The sequence below is a fragment of the Dendrobates tinctorius genome, unplaced genomic scaffold, assembly GCF_039654945.1.
Source record: "Dendrobates tinctorius isolate UK_male_01 unplaced genomic scaffold, ASM3965494v1 ptg000138l, whole genome shotgun sequence".
NCBI classification, from domain to species: Eukaryota; Metazoa; Chordata; class Amphibia; order Anura; family Dendrobatidae; genus Dendrobates; species Dendrobates tinctorius.
In genome coordinates this window covers 15654555-15671384 of record NW_027361806.1, presented here as the reverse complement: position 1 = coordinate 15671384, position 16830 = coordinate 15654555, and the positions used below count along the sequence as shown (strand labels likewise).

At 47.3% G+C, this 16830-nt stretch overlaps 1 protein-coding gene across 3 annotated transcripts in view; it reads right to left on the bottom strand.

Annotated features, from left to right (window-relative positions):
* DNAJC6 (DnaJ heat shock protein family (Hsp40) member C6) overlaps positions 1–16830 on the bottom strand; it is a 113537-nt gene that overhangs the window by 41543 nt on the left and 55164 nt on the right. For all 3 annotated transcript variants that reach the window (XM_073544697.1, XM_073544696.1, XM_073544695.1), the window contains one exon: positions 10017–10167. In XM_073544697.1, the coding sequence (XP_073400798.1) occupies positions 10017–10167 (151 nt within the window). The remainder of the gene's footprint in view (positions 1–10016; positions 10168–16830) is intronic.

The window sequence follows — 16830 nt, the reverse complement described above, 5'->3', positions numbered from 1 at the left end:
GGCTGCTCCCATCAGTATTTGTGTCATTAGAGACAGTGCTCACACATACACTGCACCAAATCTGCTGCTGTGTGAAGACATCGGTGACACAGATCTGTCTCATTCACACAGCAGAGGCTGTTAGGCGTCGGATTTCCGGCGCTGCACAGCGGGAATCCCGAGCCTTGCCTCCGACGGTCTCCCATTCCTCCCCAGCCGCAGAGGAGCTTGCACAGCAAACTCGTCGATCCCGGCGCTCTGTCCAGACCAGCTCCGTGGGTTTGCTTGCTGCTGCCACCCCTGGTTCAGCTTTGGCAATGCATGCTGCTCAGCAGCAAGATCCTCCAGGGACTAAGTCCTCATGTCGGGCCACTGAGCATGCCTGTGGAGTGATCTCCCATTGGAGATCAAAGGTCATGTGCTCAGGTCCAGCTCGTGTTCGGATTGGCCCATCCGAGAAGCAAGGAGGATCACGGACGCCTGCGGCTATAAAAGGTTCAAATAGATAGACTCAAATAGTTTGGTGTGTATGATGATGGATGCATGTATCTGGTGTCTGACTCATTATGAAACCCCTACCCTTTGATACGTCTGTTGTTAGGGTTTAGAGACTGAGTCAGCGCCTGCTAGTGGCTAGCCTGTAGGCCACAGTGCATACCGGCCGTCTGCACACTTGCACACGCCATTTATTTGATCCCTGTTGGTATCGCAGTCGCGGTGCCGGGCGCTAGCGGTCTAGAGGGACTTCAGTCCTGCTGTCTAAGGGCTGAGTTCTGTGACGTTACGCTAGCGCTTACTCTGCCGAGCTGTTATGATCCAGTGTTGGATCTGGCGGTATTAAATTGACAAAGTGAACTTTTTTTACTTTGTCAGGTTCAGGGTGTCTTGACTGTCCCCGGTGGTGGTGAGTGGTATCGCACCTTAGCTTTAGTTTTAGGTTAATGTGCACGTTAATTACATGACAGGTGTTAGGCTCTATAAAGGACAGCCAGGGGTTTTCAATCACTGTTGGTGTTAGTTGTTCATTTGCAACCAACCTTGGTGGTGGAAGGAGCTGAAGAGAGTGCTCAGCTCAATCTGAGTCCTGGTGTGGAAGGAGTCACAGAAGGGAGTTCTTGGCAGCTATTCAGGAGGAAGGCTGCAGTCGGTCGCTGGACTCTGTGCTGGAGCTTTAGCACAGAGAGAGCTAAGTTTTCTTTTTCCCCTGTTTGTGACTTTCCTTATGTGTGTTCTAGTGCAGTGGTGGGATTAGTCTCCGCACCGACCTATTCTCTAGTTAGGGTTTAGGTTTAGGGCTTGCTAGGGTATTAAGGCACGCGTGCGGCGACAGGCGAGGAGCCTGTATAGGGAATGTGAGGAGTGCAGGGACACTGGCTCAGGGGAGCTTAGGAGGTCTCCACATCCCCCATTCCCTATCACAGGGCCCACCACTGTATTTGTTCCCTGTGTTTACCCTTATTATTTAAATTCGCCAGCTGGAGGCGGGGTATCCAGTTTTACGTGTATTTCTTAAATTCGCCAGCTGGAGGCGGTATATCCGGCTGCACGTCCCATTATTGTTTAAATTCGCCCTGCTGGAGGCGCGGTATCCAGGATCACGTGTGTCATAAATTTGCCCTGCTGGAGGCGCTGTGTCCAGTCACACGTGATCATTACACGAGCTCTGTGAGCGAAAACAGGCTACGGCATCTATTATTTGCGGTAGTGCGGCTCTAAGTCATAAGAGTTCGCCTCGGTACACCTTGGGTGAGGTTAACCCCGTGTGTGCCGTTATTGCACCGCCATATCGCGTCCGCCATTACCGAGCAGCAGTTAACACCTCTGCACGGTGGACCTCGGGCTGCGAACACACCTAAACACCATCTTATTATTTGGTGTGTTCCGCCAGCCCTTAACATTATCTTAGCGCCAGGGTCTGGCCGATAATGGCGGATGAACAACGACTGCATAGGTACATCCAGCAGCTGGAGGGTAGGTTGGCAGCGCTAGAGCGTTCCACCTCAGCTGCGGATGTTACCTCGGTCGCCGTTCAGGCAGCTACAGAGGCTGTCGCTCGTGTCTCCACGGCCAGTCCTGCCCCGACCTTGTCCCGCCTCCCGCTGCCCGAGAAGTTCTCAGGGGTTAGTGCTTCGTGTAGGGGTTTCGTGAGTCAGTGCTCCATTCACCTAGAGCTGCTGGCTACACGATTTCCCTCTGAGCGGGCCAAGGTGGGATTTATCATCTCCCTCCTGTCGGGCAGGGCCTTGGAATGGGCCACTCCACTGTGGGAGCGTGGGGATGCCCTGGTACAGAGTGCCACCCACTTCTTGGTCGCTCTGAAACAGGTGTTCCTGGGACCTCAGGTCACACATGATACGGCACTCCAGTTGCTGGCGCTAGCCCAGGGTTCGTCTTTGGTCAGCCAGTATGCCATCCTCTTCAGAACTCTGGCCTCTGAGCTGGAGTGGCCAGATAAGGTGCTCATACCCATATTCTGGAGAGGCCTGGCTGATCATGTCAAGGATGCCCTGGCCACCAGGGAGGTGCCCACCACCCTAGAGGAGCTCATTACAGTCTCCACCCGGATTGACGTTCGCTTCACTGAGCGAGGGTTGGAGCGCTCCAGGTCCCGCCAACGCTATAAGTTGGCTCCAAATTTTGCCAGACCGCTGGAACCCCTCGGCCCACCGCCTGAGCCTCCAGAGGCCATGGAGGTGTCCCGCACAGGGTCCAGGGCCCGGTCCGTGCGGGTACCCCCAGTCTGCTTCCGTTGTCGGCAGACTGGGCACCACGCTAACCAGTGCCCACAGCGGCCGGGAAACGCCCCCGTCTAGTGGTTATCGGAGGGGGCCTACTAGACACAGCTAATTTCTCCTCCAAGCTCCTGTTTAAAGGGGCGTTAGAGTTTGAGTCTTCCACTCTGATGGTGGAGGTTTGCGTGGACTCTGGGGCGGAGGGCAACTTTATGTCATCTGCCTTCGCTCAACAACACGCAGTCCCTCTGGTTTTGCTACCTCAGCCAGTCACCATTAGGGTGGTGAATGGGGCGACACTCCCGTCCCTAATCACCCACCAAACGGCTCCACTGAGACTCTCACTGTCTCCGTCTCATCAGGAGATGCTGTCTCTCCTTGTGATGCCAGAAGGTATCGACCAGGTCCTCCTAGGGGTTCCCTGGTTACGGGCCCACTCTCCCCACATAGACTGGTCCTCGGGGAAAATCCTCGCTTGGAGTAAGTCCTGCGAGGGTAGGTGTCTGAGGAACTGCATTCAGGTCGCTACTTCTGAGGTTCCTGCAGATCTCTCCTCGCTTCCCAAGCCATATCGGCAGTATGCAGACGTTTTCTCCAAGAAGGCGGCGGAGATCCTTCCGCCGCACCGCCCTTACGACTGTCCTATTGACCTCTTGCCCGGCGCTGAGCCTCCCCGGGGTCGAGTATACCCCCTATCTCTCCCAGAGACAGAGGCCATGTCGCAGTATATCAGGGAGAATCTGGCAAGGGGATTCATTAGAAAGTCGGTGTCCCCGGCGGGAGCGGGATTCTTCTTTGTCCAAAAGAAGAATGGGAAATTACGTCCGTGCATCGATTACAGGGGACTTAACGCCATAACCGTTAAGAACAAGTATCCTCTGCCCCTGATATCGGAACTATTTGATAGGCTACGGGGAGCGAGATTGTTTACTAAGCTTGATCTGCGGGGAGCCTATAACCTGATTCGCATCCGTGATGGGGACGAATTGAAGACGGCATTTAACACCAGAGATGGGCACTATGAATATCTGGTGATGCCCTTCGGGCTATGTAACGCCCCAGCCGTCTTCCAAGATTTTGTGAACGATATCTTCCGGGATATGCTTGCCACCTCGGTAGTAGTCTATCTGGATGATAGTCTTATTTTTTCTCCAGATATTGACTCCCACCGGAGAGATGTTCGCAAAGTTTTGATCTCCTGCGGGCCAACTCCCTCTATGCCAAATTGGAGAAATGTGTGTTTGAGCAGGAGTCCTTGCCTTTCCTGGGTTACATCATCTCAGCCCAGGGTTTGGCCATGGATCCTGCCAAGATACAGGCGGTGATGGATTGGCAGGAACCCCATTCTCTCAAAGCGGTGCAGCGCTTTATGGGGTTCATAAATTACTATCGCCAATTCATTCCCCATTTCTCAACTTTGGTTGCACCCGTGGTAGCCCTCACCAAGAAGGGTGCGAACCCCAAACTGTGGTCGGAGACTGTCTCCAAGGCTTTCGCCTCCATTAAGTCCCATTTTGCTAGCGCTCCCATTCTACATCGCCCTGATGTAGATAAGCCATTCATTCTAGAAGTGGATGCCTCCTCCGTCGGTGCTGGGGCGGTCCTTTTCCAGAAGGACTCGCAAGGTCGGAAGCACCCATGCTTCTTCTTCTCCAAGACCTTCACACCGGCGGAGAGGAATTATTCCATCGGGGACAGGGAGTTGCTAGCAATGAAGCTGGCCTTCTCAGAATGGAGACATCTCCTGGAGGGGGCTCGCCACCCTTTCCAGGTGTTCACCGATCACAAAAATTTGGTCTATTTGCAGACGGCTCAGCGGCTGAATTCTCGTCAGGCCAGATGGTCCTTGTTCTTCTCCCGGTTCCATTTCACACTACACTTTCTCTCCGGGGAGAAGAACGTCCGAGCCGATGCTCTTTCTCGCTCTGTGGTGTCATCAGAGGAGGAGGAGGAGCCTCGACTGATAGTCCCATCGGAGAGCCTGAGGACCGTGGCTCCGGTTGCTCTTGAGTCTGTACCTCCGGGCAAGACTTTTGTCGCTGTCCATCTGCGACCGGAGGTCCTCTCGTGGGCTCATTCGTCCAGAGTGGGAGGTCATTTCGGGATCAAACGGACCACTGAACTACTGGCGAGGACGTACTGGTGGCTGCATATGGCCCGTGACGTCAAGGACTATATTCAGGCGTGCGTCTCTTGCGCCCAGAATCGGCCCTCTCGGCAGCGGCCCGCTGGGTTACTCTACCCTCTGCCAGTTGCGGACAGGCCCTGGGAGATGGTTGGTATGGACTTTGTGGTGGGTCTGCCCAAGTCCAGTGGCAGCACCGTCATCTGGGTGATCACCGATCATTTCTCCAAGATGGTGCACCTAGTACCACTCTCTCGGTTACCGTCGGCACGAGGCCTAGCGGCATTGTTCATTAAACATGATTTCCGCCTACACGGCATGCCGGATAAGATTGTCAGCGACCGGGGTCCCCAGTTTGCTTCTCGGTTCTGGAGAGAGCTCTGTTCTCTGCTCAGCATTGAGCTAAATCTCTCTTCGGCCTATCATCCCGAGATGAATGGGTTGGTGGAGAGAGCCAACCAGACCCTGGTGACATATCTGCGACATTTTGTCTCGGCTAGGCAGGATGATTGGGCATCCTTACTGCCGTGGGCGGAGTTCGCCTTGAACAACGCGGTAGCAGATTCCACCGGTCAGATCCCATTTCTCTTAAATTACGGTCAGCATCCGCGCGTCCCCGTGCCCATGTCATCCACCGACTCTAGAGTGGCAGACTGGGCGGTGGAAGCACGTGACATTTGGGACCGCACGCAGGATGCTATCCGGGCCTCCAAGGAGAGAATGAGGTCCTCCGCTGATACCCGCCGGCGCCCTGCTCTGACCTTTGCCCCTGGCGACTTAGTGTGGCTCTCTGCCCGTAACATCAGGCTGCGGGTGGAATCCGCTAAGTTCGCACCACGCTACATCGGCCCTTTCAAGGTCCTCGAGCAGATTAATCCCGTGGTCTACCGTCTAGCCCTTCCACCACACTTGGCTATCTCGGACACGTTTCATGTGTCTCTCCTCAAGCCAGTTCACATGTCCCGGTTTTCTGAGCCAGCTGCCAGAACATCAGATCTGTCGTCTGACGAGTTTGAGGTCAATGCCATCGTGGGATGCAAGGTGATGCGGGGCAAAAAGTTTTACTTGGTGGATTGGAAAGGTCATGGTCCAGAGGCCCGGACCTGGGAGCCGGTGGAGAATATCCACGCTCCTCTTCTCATTGCAGAGTTTGAGCGGAGCGAGGCTCAGAGAGGAGGGGGCCCTAAGAGGGGGGGTAATGTTAGGCATCGGATTTCCGGCGCTGCACAGCGGGAATCCCGAGCCTTGCCTCCGACGGTCTCCCATTCCTCCCCAGCCGCAGAGGAGCTTGCACAGCAAACTCGTCGATCCCAGCGCTCTGTCCAGACCAGCTCCGTGGGTTTGCTTGCTGCTGCCACCCCTGGTTCAGCTTTGGCAATGCATGCTGCTCAGCAGCAAGATCCTCCAGGGACTAAGTCCTCATGTCGGGCCACTGAGCATGCCTGTGGAGTGATCTCCCATTGGAGATCAAAGGTCATGTGCTCAGGTCCTGCTCGTGTTCGGATTGGCCCATCCGAGAAGCAAGGAGGATCACGGACGCCTGCGGCTATAAAAGGTTCGCATGGCCGCTCGGCCATGCGCTAAGATAGACTCAAATAGTTTGGTGTGTATGATGATGGATGCATGTATCTGGTGTCTGACTCATTATGAAACCCCTACCCTTTGATACGTCTGTTGTTAGGGTTTAGAGACTGAGTCAGCGCCTGCTAGTGGCTAGCCTGTAGGCCACAGTGCATACCGGCCGTCTGCACACTTGCACATGCCATTTATTTGATCCCTGTTGGAATCGCAGTCGCGGTGCCGGGCGCTAGCGGTCTAGAGGGACTTCAGTCCTACTGTCTAAGGGCTGAGTTCTGTGACGTTACGCTAGCGCTTACTCTGCCGAGCTCTGTGAGCGAAAACAGGCTACGGCATCTATTATTTGCGGTAGTGCGGCTCTAAGTCATAAGAGTTCGCCTCGGTACACCTTGGGTGAGGTTAACCCCGTGTGTGCCGTTATTGCACCGCCATATCGCGTCCGCCATTACCGAGCAGCAGTTAACACCTCTGCACGGTGGACCTCGGGCTGTGAACACACCTAAACACCATCTTATTATTTGGTGTGTTCCGCCAGCCCTTAACAGAGGCTTTGTCACACAACAGATTACATCAGTGACTGCCATCCCCTGTGAAGATTAGAAGCTGCAGACCCCCATCACTGGCCATCACACAGTCTGTTCTCACTGCTGCCAGCAGCCTGGGACAGTGAGGGAAGGAATTACTGATAATGAGTTATGTATTGTAATCATGGAGTGGCCCAGAATACAGGACAATTTTCCCTCCTCACTAGTTTCACTTTCCATAGATCACTGCTCAGCGTGTGTCTGGGGGAGGAGCAGCTGGGTGGTCTGCTCTCTGCACTGAGGCTGCTAGAGGGGGAGGATTTGTTACTGTGTGATGAGGGCTTCTTCATGTGGACAGGGAGGGCCTGTAGCTATGGAGGGTGGGGTTGCTGCTATAGAGGGCATGTTTGGAGTAGAGTAGGTGGTTACGACTAGTTCTCATTTCAATGCCATAACCCACCTCCCCTTGGACGTTCTGTTCAGAATATCTAGAAAACCGTGCAAACTAGTGACAGAAAGTAAATTACTTATTGTCATAATTCTGCAGCCCAGATACAGTGGGGAAAAAAAGTATTTAGTCAGTCAGCAATAGTGCAAGTTCCACCACTTAAAAAGATGAGGCGTCTGTAATTTACATCATAGGTAGACCTCAACTATGGGAGACAAACTGAGAAAAAAAAATCCAGAAAATCACATTGTCTGGTTTTTTTTCATTTTATTTGCATATTATGGTGGAAAATAAGTATTTGGTCAGAAACAAGCAATCAAGATTTCTGGCTCTCACAGACCTGTAACTTCTTCTTTAAGAGTCTCCTCTTTCCTCCACTCATTACCTGTAGTAATGGCACCTGTTTAAACTTGTTATCAGTATAAAAAGACACCTGTGCACACCCTCAAACAGTCTGACTCCAAACTCCACTATGGTGAAGACCAAAGAGCTGTCAAAGGACACCAGAAACAAAATTGTAGCCCTGCACCAGGCTGGGAAGACTGAATCTGCAATAGCCAACCAGCTTGGAGTGAAGAAATCAACTGTGGGAGCAATAATTAGAAAATGGAAGACATACAAGACCACTGATAATCTCCCTCGATCTGGTGCTCCACGCAAAATCCCACCCCGTGGGGTCAGAATGATCACAAGAACGGTGAGCAAAAATCCAAGAACCACGCGGGGGGACCTAGTGAATGAACTGCAGAGAGCTGGGACCAATGTAACAAGGCCTACCATAAGTAACACACTATGCCACCATGGACTCAGATCCTGCAGTGCCAGACGTGTCCCACTGCTTAAGCCTGTACATGTCCGGGCCCGTCTGAAGTTTGCTAGAGAGCATTTGGATGATCCAGAGGAGTTTTGGGAGAATGTCCTATGGTCTGATGAAACCAAACTGGAACTGTTTGGTAGAAACACAACTTGTCGTGTTTGGAGGAAAAAGAATACTGAGTTGCATCCATCAAACACCATACCTACTGTAAAGCATGGTGGTGGAAACATCATGCTTTGGGGCTGTTTCTCTGCAAAGGGGCCAGGACGACTGATCCGGGTACATGAAAGAATGAATGGGGCCATGTATCGTGAGATTTTGAGTGCAAACCTCCTTCCATCAGCAAGGGCATTGAAGATGAAACGTGGCTGGGTCTTTCAACATGACAATGATCCAAAGCACACCGCCAGGGCAACGAAGGAGTGGCTTCGTAAGAAGCATTTCAAGGTCCTGGAGTGGCCTAGCCAGTCTCCAGATCTCAACCCTATAGAAAACCTTTGGAGGGAGTTGAAAGTCCGTGTTGCCAAGCGAAAAGCCAAAAACATCACTGCTCTAGAGGAGATCTGCATGGAGGAATGGGCCAACATACCAACAACAGTGTGTGGCAACCTTGTGAAGACTTACAGAAAACGTTTGACCTCTGTCATTGCCAACAAAGGATATATCACAAAGTATTGAGATGAAATTTTGTTTCTGACCAAATACTTATTTTCCACCATAATATGCAAATAAAATGAAAAAAAAAAACCAGACAATGTGATTTTCTGGATTTTTTTTTCTCAGTTTGTCTCCCATAGTTGAGGTCTACCTATGATGTAAATTACAGACGCCTCTCATCTTTTTAAGTGGTGGAACTTGCACTATTGCTGACTGACTAAATACTTTTTTTCCCCACTGTATGTACTGAGATTATGTGAAAAGCCCGGACCACCCCTTTAACATAATCTACAATATGCCTGCATAGTCTATATACCTGTATACAAGAAGTTCTAAAAGTTGTACATACAAGTGCTTCTCACAAAATTGGAATATCATCATAAAGTTAATTTATTTCAGTTCGTCAATATAAAAAGTGACTCTCCTATATTCTATAGAGTCATTACACACAGAGTGATCTATTTCACGTGTTTATTTCTGTTAATGTTGATGATTATGGCTTACAGCTAATGAAAACCCAAAAGTCATTATCTCAGTAAATTAGAAAGATTAACCAAAAACACCTGTAAAGGCTCCTAAGCGTTTATAAAGGTCCCTTAGTCTGTTTCAGTAGCTCCACAATCATGGGGAAGACTGCTGACCTGACAGGTGTCCAGAAAGCAGTCACTGACACTCTCCACAAGGAGGGGAAGCCACAAAAGGTCATTGCTAAAGAAGTCGGCTGTTCACAGAGTGCTGTATCCAAGAATATTAATGGAAAGTTGAGTGGAAGGGAAAAGTGTGGTAGAAAAAGGTGCACAAGCAACCAGGACAACCGCAGTCTTGAAAGGATTGTTAAGAAAAGGCTATTCAAAAATTTGGGGAGATTCACCTCTGCTGGAGTCATTGCTTCAAGGGCCGCCACACACAGACATATCCAAGACATGGGCTACAAGTGTCGCATTCCTTGTGTCAGGCCGCTCATGACCAATAGACAACGCCAGAGCTGAAATAAATTAACTTTGTGATGATATTCTAATTTCGTGAGAAGCACCTGTATACGATTATATACAGAAGATGCTCAGATTATGCCAGCATTTTTCGTACCACAAATCCTCAAGAATATATCATCCTCTTGAACATACAGTCTGCTTGCTATATGGATTTTAGAGCTTACCTGGCGACAGATTGCATTACTTTTGTAGATGTATCCTTTAATGTATCCTTCAGGTTGTCCTTAAAGTTACTGAACAGACGTCCTGCTCCCCCTTTGACCATGTCCAATAAGCCTCCTCCATAGTTCGACTCCAAGTCTGGTGACGAGGCACCTGAAAATACATGGCGTGAGGGGGTTATGTAACTATTACAAATAAGCAAAATTTGATCAATAAAGAAATTTGCAGGTTTTACATTTTAGGACTCATTAAATATATTTCCATTACCAAGCAATTGAAATTGCCAAGCTCTTCTAGAAGATTTGCTGAGCACATTCATAATAGACACAGGATATAGTCAGATTTACTGAAAACAACTTTCCTATTGATGGAGAAAGATGCTGCAGAGCAGTGTCATGTTGACGGCTCTGCCGTCAATCTGTCACGTCGCCGTCAGACTTGGGACCTGCTGTTCCGGTCGCGGCCACTAGGAGGCGCCGGACCGCCACTTCACCGTCAGACTCAGGGACGGCTGTTCCTGCCTCGGCCACTGGGAGGCGCCATGGTTCGCCCGTGAGTTATGGTGGTGACAGAGAAGGGGCTCCTGCGCAGGCATCTGGTGGGCGCAGGCTCCGCCCCTCTATCAGTCGTCAGGGGGTTACTGCATCACCATCTAGCCTGGTCCGGGGGTGGTCCTAATGACATCAGTCCAGGAACCTGTGAGGGATGACCTGATCCCTCAAATACCTTGGGACTGGTCTTGCAAGCCGCCGGATATATTCTTGGTTCCCCTGCATGCTACTGTGTGAATTGCTATAGTTAACTCTGACCTTGGCCTGGATTTCTGACTCTGCTTCTGCCTAACGATTTTGTACTTCTGCCGCCCTCCTGGTTTATGACTCTGACCTTGGCCTGGATTTCTGACTCTGCTTCTGTCTGCTGTTTTTGTACCGTTGCTGCCCGACTGGTTTAGACTCGGATCCCGCTACGTTTTTGGTCCTGTATTGGAACACCTCTCTGGCAACCGCCCTGCTCTGGTCCACTGCTCTTGTTCAGACAGCTACCTCCTGGGCTCTGCTATAAATCCAGATCCCTGTATAGGGGTAAAGGGTATCAGGGTTGCTCGGGGTGTTGTCTTACTGCAGCCCAGACTCGCAGACGGACGTCACACAATCAGTTAGCTCAGCGGTTAGCTCAATGAGTAGATGGCATGAGCTGCTGAGCTCAATGAGTAGATGGCATGAGCTGCTGAGCTCAATAAGTAGAAGGCATGAGCTGCTGAGCTCAAAGAATAGATGGCATGAGCTGCTGAGCTCAATGAGTAGATGGCATGAGATGCTGAGCTCAATGAGTAGATGGCATGAGATGCTGAGCTCAATGAGTAGATGGCATGAGATGCTGAGCTCAATGAGTAGATGGCATGAGCTGCTGAGCTCAATGAGTAGATGGCATGAGCTGCTGAGCTCAATGAGTAGATGGCATGAGCTGCTGAGCTCAATGAGTAGATGGCATGAGCTGCTGAGCTCAATGAGTAGATGGCATGAGCTGCTGAGCTCAATGAGTAGATGGCATGAGATGCTGAGCTCAATGAGTAGATGGCATGAGCTGCTGAGCTCAATGAGTAGATGGCATGAGATGCTGAGCTCAATGAGTAGATGGCATGAGCTGCTGAGCTCAATGAGTAGATGGCATGAGCTGCTGAGCTCAATGAATAGATGGCTTGAGCTGCTGAGCTCAATGAGTAGATGGCATGAGCTGCTGAGCTCAATGGATAGATGGTATGAGCTACTGAGCTCAATGAGTAGATGGCATGAGCTGCTGATCTCAATGAATAGATTGCATTAACTGCTGAGCTCAATGAGTAGATGGCATGAGCTACTGAGCTCAATGAGTAGATGGCATGAGCTGCTGAGCTGAATGATTGGCTGCACGGCAGAAAACAACAGACGATGGGAGCAGCGTCAGAGACTCAGCACTGGACCCAGGGAGCGCCAGTAAAACCTAGTTTGCTTTTTTATAGCTGCTTCAGCCCATGAAATAAAGCAGTTTTTTTTAAAGGGTACAACATTTTTAAAAAATTAAAATACAAAGGGCTGAATTCATTACTGTTTTTTTTTGTCAAATATCTGGTGTTTTGAGCCTTTTTTTTGTTTGCACCAAATATATCTTTTCTTTTGCACCGTTTTAATTTTCTATTTTATGTGTTTTAACTGGTTTTTTTTTTTTAGTTTGCTATCATGGGCCTTGTTCAGGGATTCCAGATGCTTTTGCTGATTCATCATTTACAACTTTTCAAAAAGTTGCAAAAATTGTCGCACCTGTACTCCAGTCTCCCTCTAGAGTGTTTTTATGTACAAAAGAACTTTTTACTAATTTTTATGACATTCTTAAAAAACATCAATTCTTGCTCTAAAAAAAGACATGAAAAATTAATGAACTTATGTGCATCATTTTGATTAATTCAGCATAATAATTATCAGTGAATACCACAAGGTTAAAAAAAGAAAAGTGTCTTAAAAATAATTTGCAAATAATAAATCAGGCCCAAAATTCTTATACTATATTTAAACATTTATAAAACCTTCTGAAATAAAAATGAACACACTTAACAGGTTTATTAAGAGTAAGTTTAAAAAAAAGGCTTAATATGCATTTTCAAAAACTTTGCATTTTTACACCAATACTAACTTGGTTTACTTTGTGCATATATATTTTCAACACATTCTAATATTTATGATTAATGTATCAAAAACAGTCGTCACTTTGAAAACAAAAGAAAAGGAAACAGATTTGAGCTTGTCAAATCACGATACAACATTCATTAAGGCGCATTACATTTTAAACGTGGTGCAAATCTGAGGCGACAAAGTTCTGGGGCAATTTATGATTAGAACCTGGGTTAAATGCAAAAGTTAATGTCCCTCAATGTCCTATGAACTGTATGACCCTAATGACACAAACAATAAGAAGCAAAACTTTAGAATGAGCAACCCTAAAAGAGCAGCGACAAAAGTCCAGATTTTAACACACAGAAAGCTCCAAATCTCCTGCTTCACTTCAAACTGGCAAACTGCAGCCACCACAAAGGGGACTCTGTGCATACAGATGTGTACAACTACAAGTAAATAAATATTTAGGCTGTGAATAACTTAATCTCTGTTAACATTTGCAAAATGGTTTCCGTTTGTAACAGAAACCGTGACATAGTGCCCAAAGAAATCAATGCATGCAAATGTTATGGAAGTCCTTCTACACAGACTTGAAACTTGAGAAGCAGTTCACTTCTGGGCTCCCTCTCATTATGAATATCAAAGACTGACCGTCACTTTCAAACATAGAACAGGTGTGATTAGGTGCATACTAAGAGTAGCCACCTCCATATATAAGTTGCACCCTGTAACGCTATAGCATGCAAACATGAAATATATGAAATTGGAATTGCATTACTGCTCTAGAAAATAGGAAAAAAATAAAGATACTAAGAGCAGAAATTGATCAATTCATGTGTGCCCAGCAGCCACAACAAGGCGATCCTCTTTGCTAGGAATCTAACATATACCTCTCCTGGCCTGTTAGTGTGCCATGTTGGGTATGTAGGATCCTGCTGTGATTAAAATCGCCATAGGCTGATGGGCGGAGTGCTCTGTCAGAGAGCCTATGTATACCAATATCAAAGACTGACCATCACTTCCAAACAGAGAACGGGTGTGAACAGGTGGCTACTAAGAGTAGCCACCTCCATCATATATAACTAACAAATAAAGTTGCATTCTGTAATGCTATAGCATGCAAACATGAAGCATGCAATTGTTACCATCCACCTTTCCCGTCTCCCCTATTTCCTCATAGATTGTAAGCTTGCGAGCAGGGCCCTCATTCCTCTTGGTATCTGTTGAATTATGTGATTATTGTTATGCTGTAATGTCTATTGTCTGTACTAGTCCCCTCTATAATGTAAAGTGCTGCGGAATATGTTGGCGCTATAGAAATAAAATTTATTATTATTATTATTACTATATGAACAACTTTTAATCGCTGTTCACATCTGCAACATAGTTTCCATTGGTAACAGAAACCGTGACATAGTGCCAAAAAAATCAATGCATGCAAATGTTATGGTATCTGCAAAGGAGACTCCTTCTACGCAGAGTCGACCATATGTCGAGCAACATGAGAAGTTCACTTCCGGGCTCCCTCTCATTATGGGCCCCTTTGTATGGTGTTATCTGTCCGGCCTTGAACACTAAAGGCTAAAGCTATAAAGTAATGTCTGCTTTAGCCGACAGTGGAGTTATCACGTGAGGAGGACAATCCATCATTGCTTTGTGTTGTCCTGGAATACCCACAATACCAAATTTCCTATGACATTCACTTCACAGGTAAATTACAATTTAACCTGCTATCCTTTCACTCCACTCATGTACAAAAATACTCATTGTAGAATAGGTAGTAATGCACAGTTTCAAAACAATGATTTATTTAATGAACATTCTCAATTCTGCTGTTTATAGTTTTATCGCTCACGGCAGCCCACGTTTCCAATACATTTCATGAGTGGGCATTATAAAAACAGTATGCGCTGGGTACAGTCAAATCTAAACATAGTTCAAACTTTAGCAGGAAACCTACTCCTACGCTGTACAAAATCTGTGGGGATGGCATTTTCTTTGGCAACTGTCACCTACCTTCAGAAAAAGCAAGCTCTCAGATTAAATGCAATAATGTGACATAAGCATGCCATCATCCTAAAACAGTTTGCCTTGACCTGTCCAGGCCAGTTTATAAAGTACCAATCCCATAAGTGTGCCAATCATGGTTGTAATATTAAAATTCTGCCAGTCATCAAGCTCATTTAACATAGCTCTACATACAAATTACCAAGTGTAGCCACTATCTACTGGCTAACAAGGTACAAAGATATATATCTTTCCTGTATCAAGTGTAGCCACAAATGCAAATACAATTGCCATTGAAATTAGTCAAACCCCATTACAAATTAGGTCTATTAGACAGACTTATAATCTTTCTGCTGTTTGCAAAAAAAAGCCAGTCAAACAAAAACAATGTAAATAGTTCCACAAAAAAAGAAAAAAATAGGACCCGCACACCACAAGTGCACAAATAGCTATGTGGCCAATACCGTATATCTTTCCCACATAATTTTTTAATTGCAATCTATGCCTGGTTTTCTTTTCACTCCCCACTTCACATGAGGCTGTTTTGGCACATAGAGAGGTCAGGCAGTTAGTGGCCAGTGATCTTCCATATAAAAAGGTCCCCTTGACATGGTTGATTTGCTTTTGTGCTCTTTTGATTAAAAAAAAACACTACACCTTTTACGTTTTTAGTGTTTGCAGCAATATTGGAGTTATTGTATGCACTAGTCGCAGTGTGCTAATGCACAATGTAAATAGCTCAATTCAACGAATGGTTTCTCCAAATTCACCACTAAATGCCACCTTTACTGACTATTGCAGTGTCAGAATTATTCACCACTTCATTACAATTGTCTTTAGTGCTTAGTAAAGCTCCTATGGCTGTTATAACTTGCTGCAGATGTGATGTAAAGCCAGACACCAGCTTCTGGCAGCTATCTTGAGGAATCTTAACCCAGTCCTCAAGGGCAATGTCCTCCAGGTCACTAATTTTCTTGGGTTGTCAAGAGAGTGGTCCAAAAATTTAAGAGAAGAGAACAATGCCTGGCACAAGCAAGCAAAAGGATACAAAACGATAACGATGGCAAGAAATGTCCCTTGAGATACTGCTGGAAGTATAGTTCACAAGTTCGAGGAACACTGGCTATACTTCCTGGACGTGGCAGAAATAAAAATTGATCACTCGCTTCTATGAGATTCCTGAGCTGGCAAGTGGTGAAAACACTTTGAGTGACTTCAAAAGACTTGCAAGTGTTTTGGTGGCAGTGAGCACTGAGGTTTCAGCTTGCACCCTAAATTGCATACTAAGTACTGAAGGTCTCCATGCCCAAACTCCAAGACATCACCACTACTGGCCAAAAAGCACAAGAAAAGTCACGTGCAATAAGATCAAAATAATATAAATATGCCACAGAAGTTATAGGATCCTGTTATGTGGAGCAATGAAAACAAACTAGAATTTTTGGGGTAATTTTAGAGGAGGAAGAATTAAAGAGGTTATCCACTACTTTATCACTGATGACCTCTTGTCATGGGGATATTGTGACAAAGAAGGACAAGAAGACTGTAGTGTCTGGTTTCACATACTCCTGCACTGGTCAGAAGTACTTCACCATCTTATTAAACAGCATAGGGGTTTTTCCTTGCTTGCAGTGCAAAGGTTAATCTATACAGTTGAAGCTTCTGGAGCTTTCCTACCTGGATGGTCTCAGCTGTTCTGTCAGTGTTAGCCACTCCTCTCTGCTATATATGCTTACCTCTGGCACTTAGGGATTGCCAGAGTTAGTTCTTACTGCCTGGTTTTGGAGTTGAGGGGGCGCAGTTTGTTGTTGGAGTTGGTGTTTGGAGATTGTTCAGGAGATATTTGCTTGGAGTTTTGTCTGTGTTCACAGCCTCATCCACTCCTGTTTGGTGTCTCCTTCCTTTAACTATTTTGTGTCCCACTTTGTTGTTTGGTGTGTGTATTTTGTATGGCTGGTATTTTCATTTCTCTGCGAACATGCGGTACCCAGCCGCGGCAACAATCAGAAGATGGAGCAGTTCCACAATTGAGCATCTCCGGCCAGCAGCGGCCGCCAGCAGCAAGAATAGCTGATCGGCGGGGTTGCCAGGTGTCGAACCCAGACTGATCAATCAGACATTGGTGTCCTATCCTAAGACTAGGTCATCAATGATAAAGTAG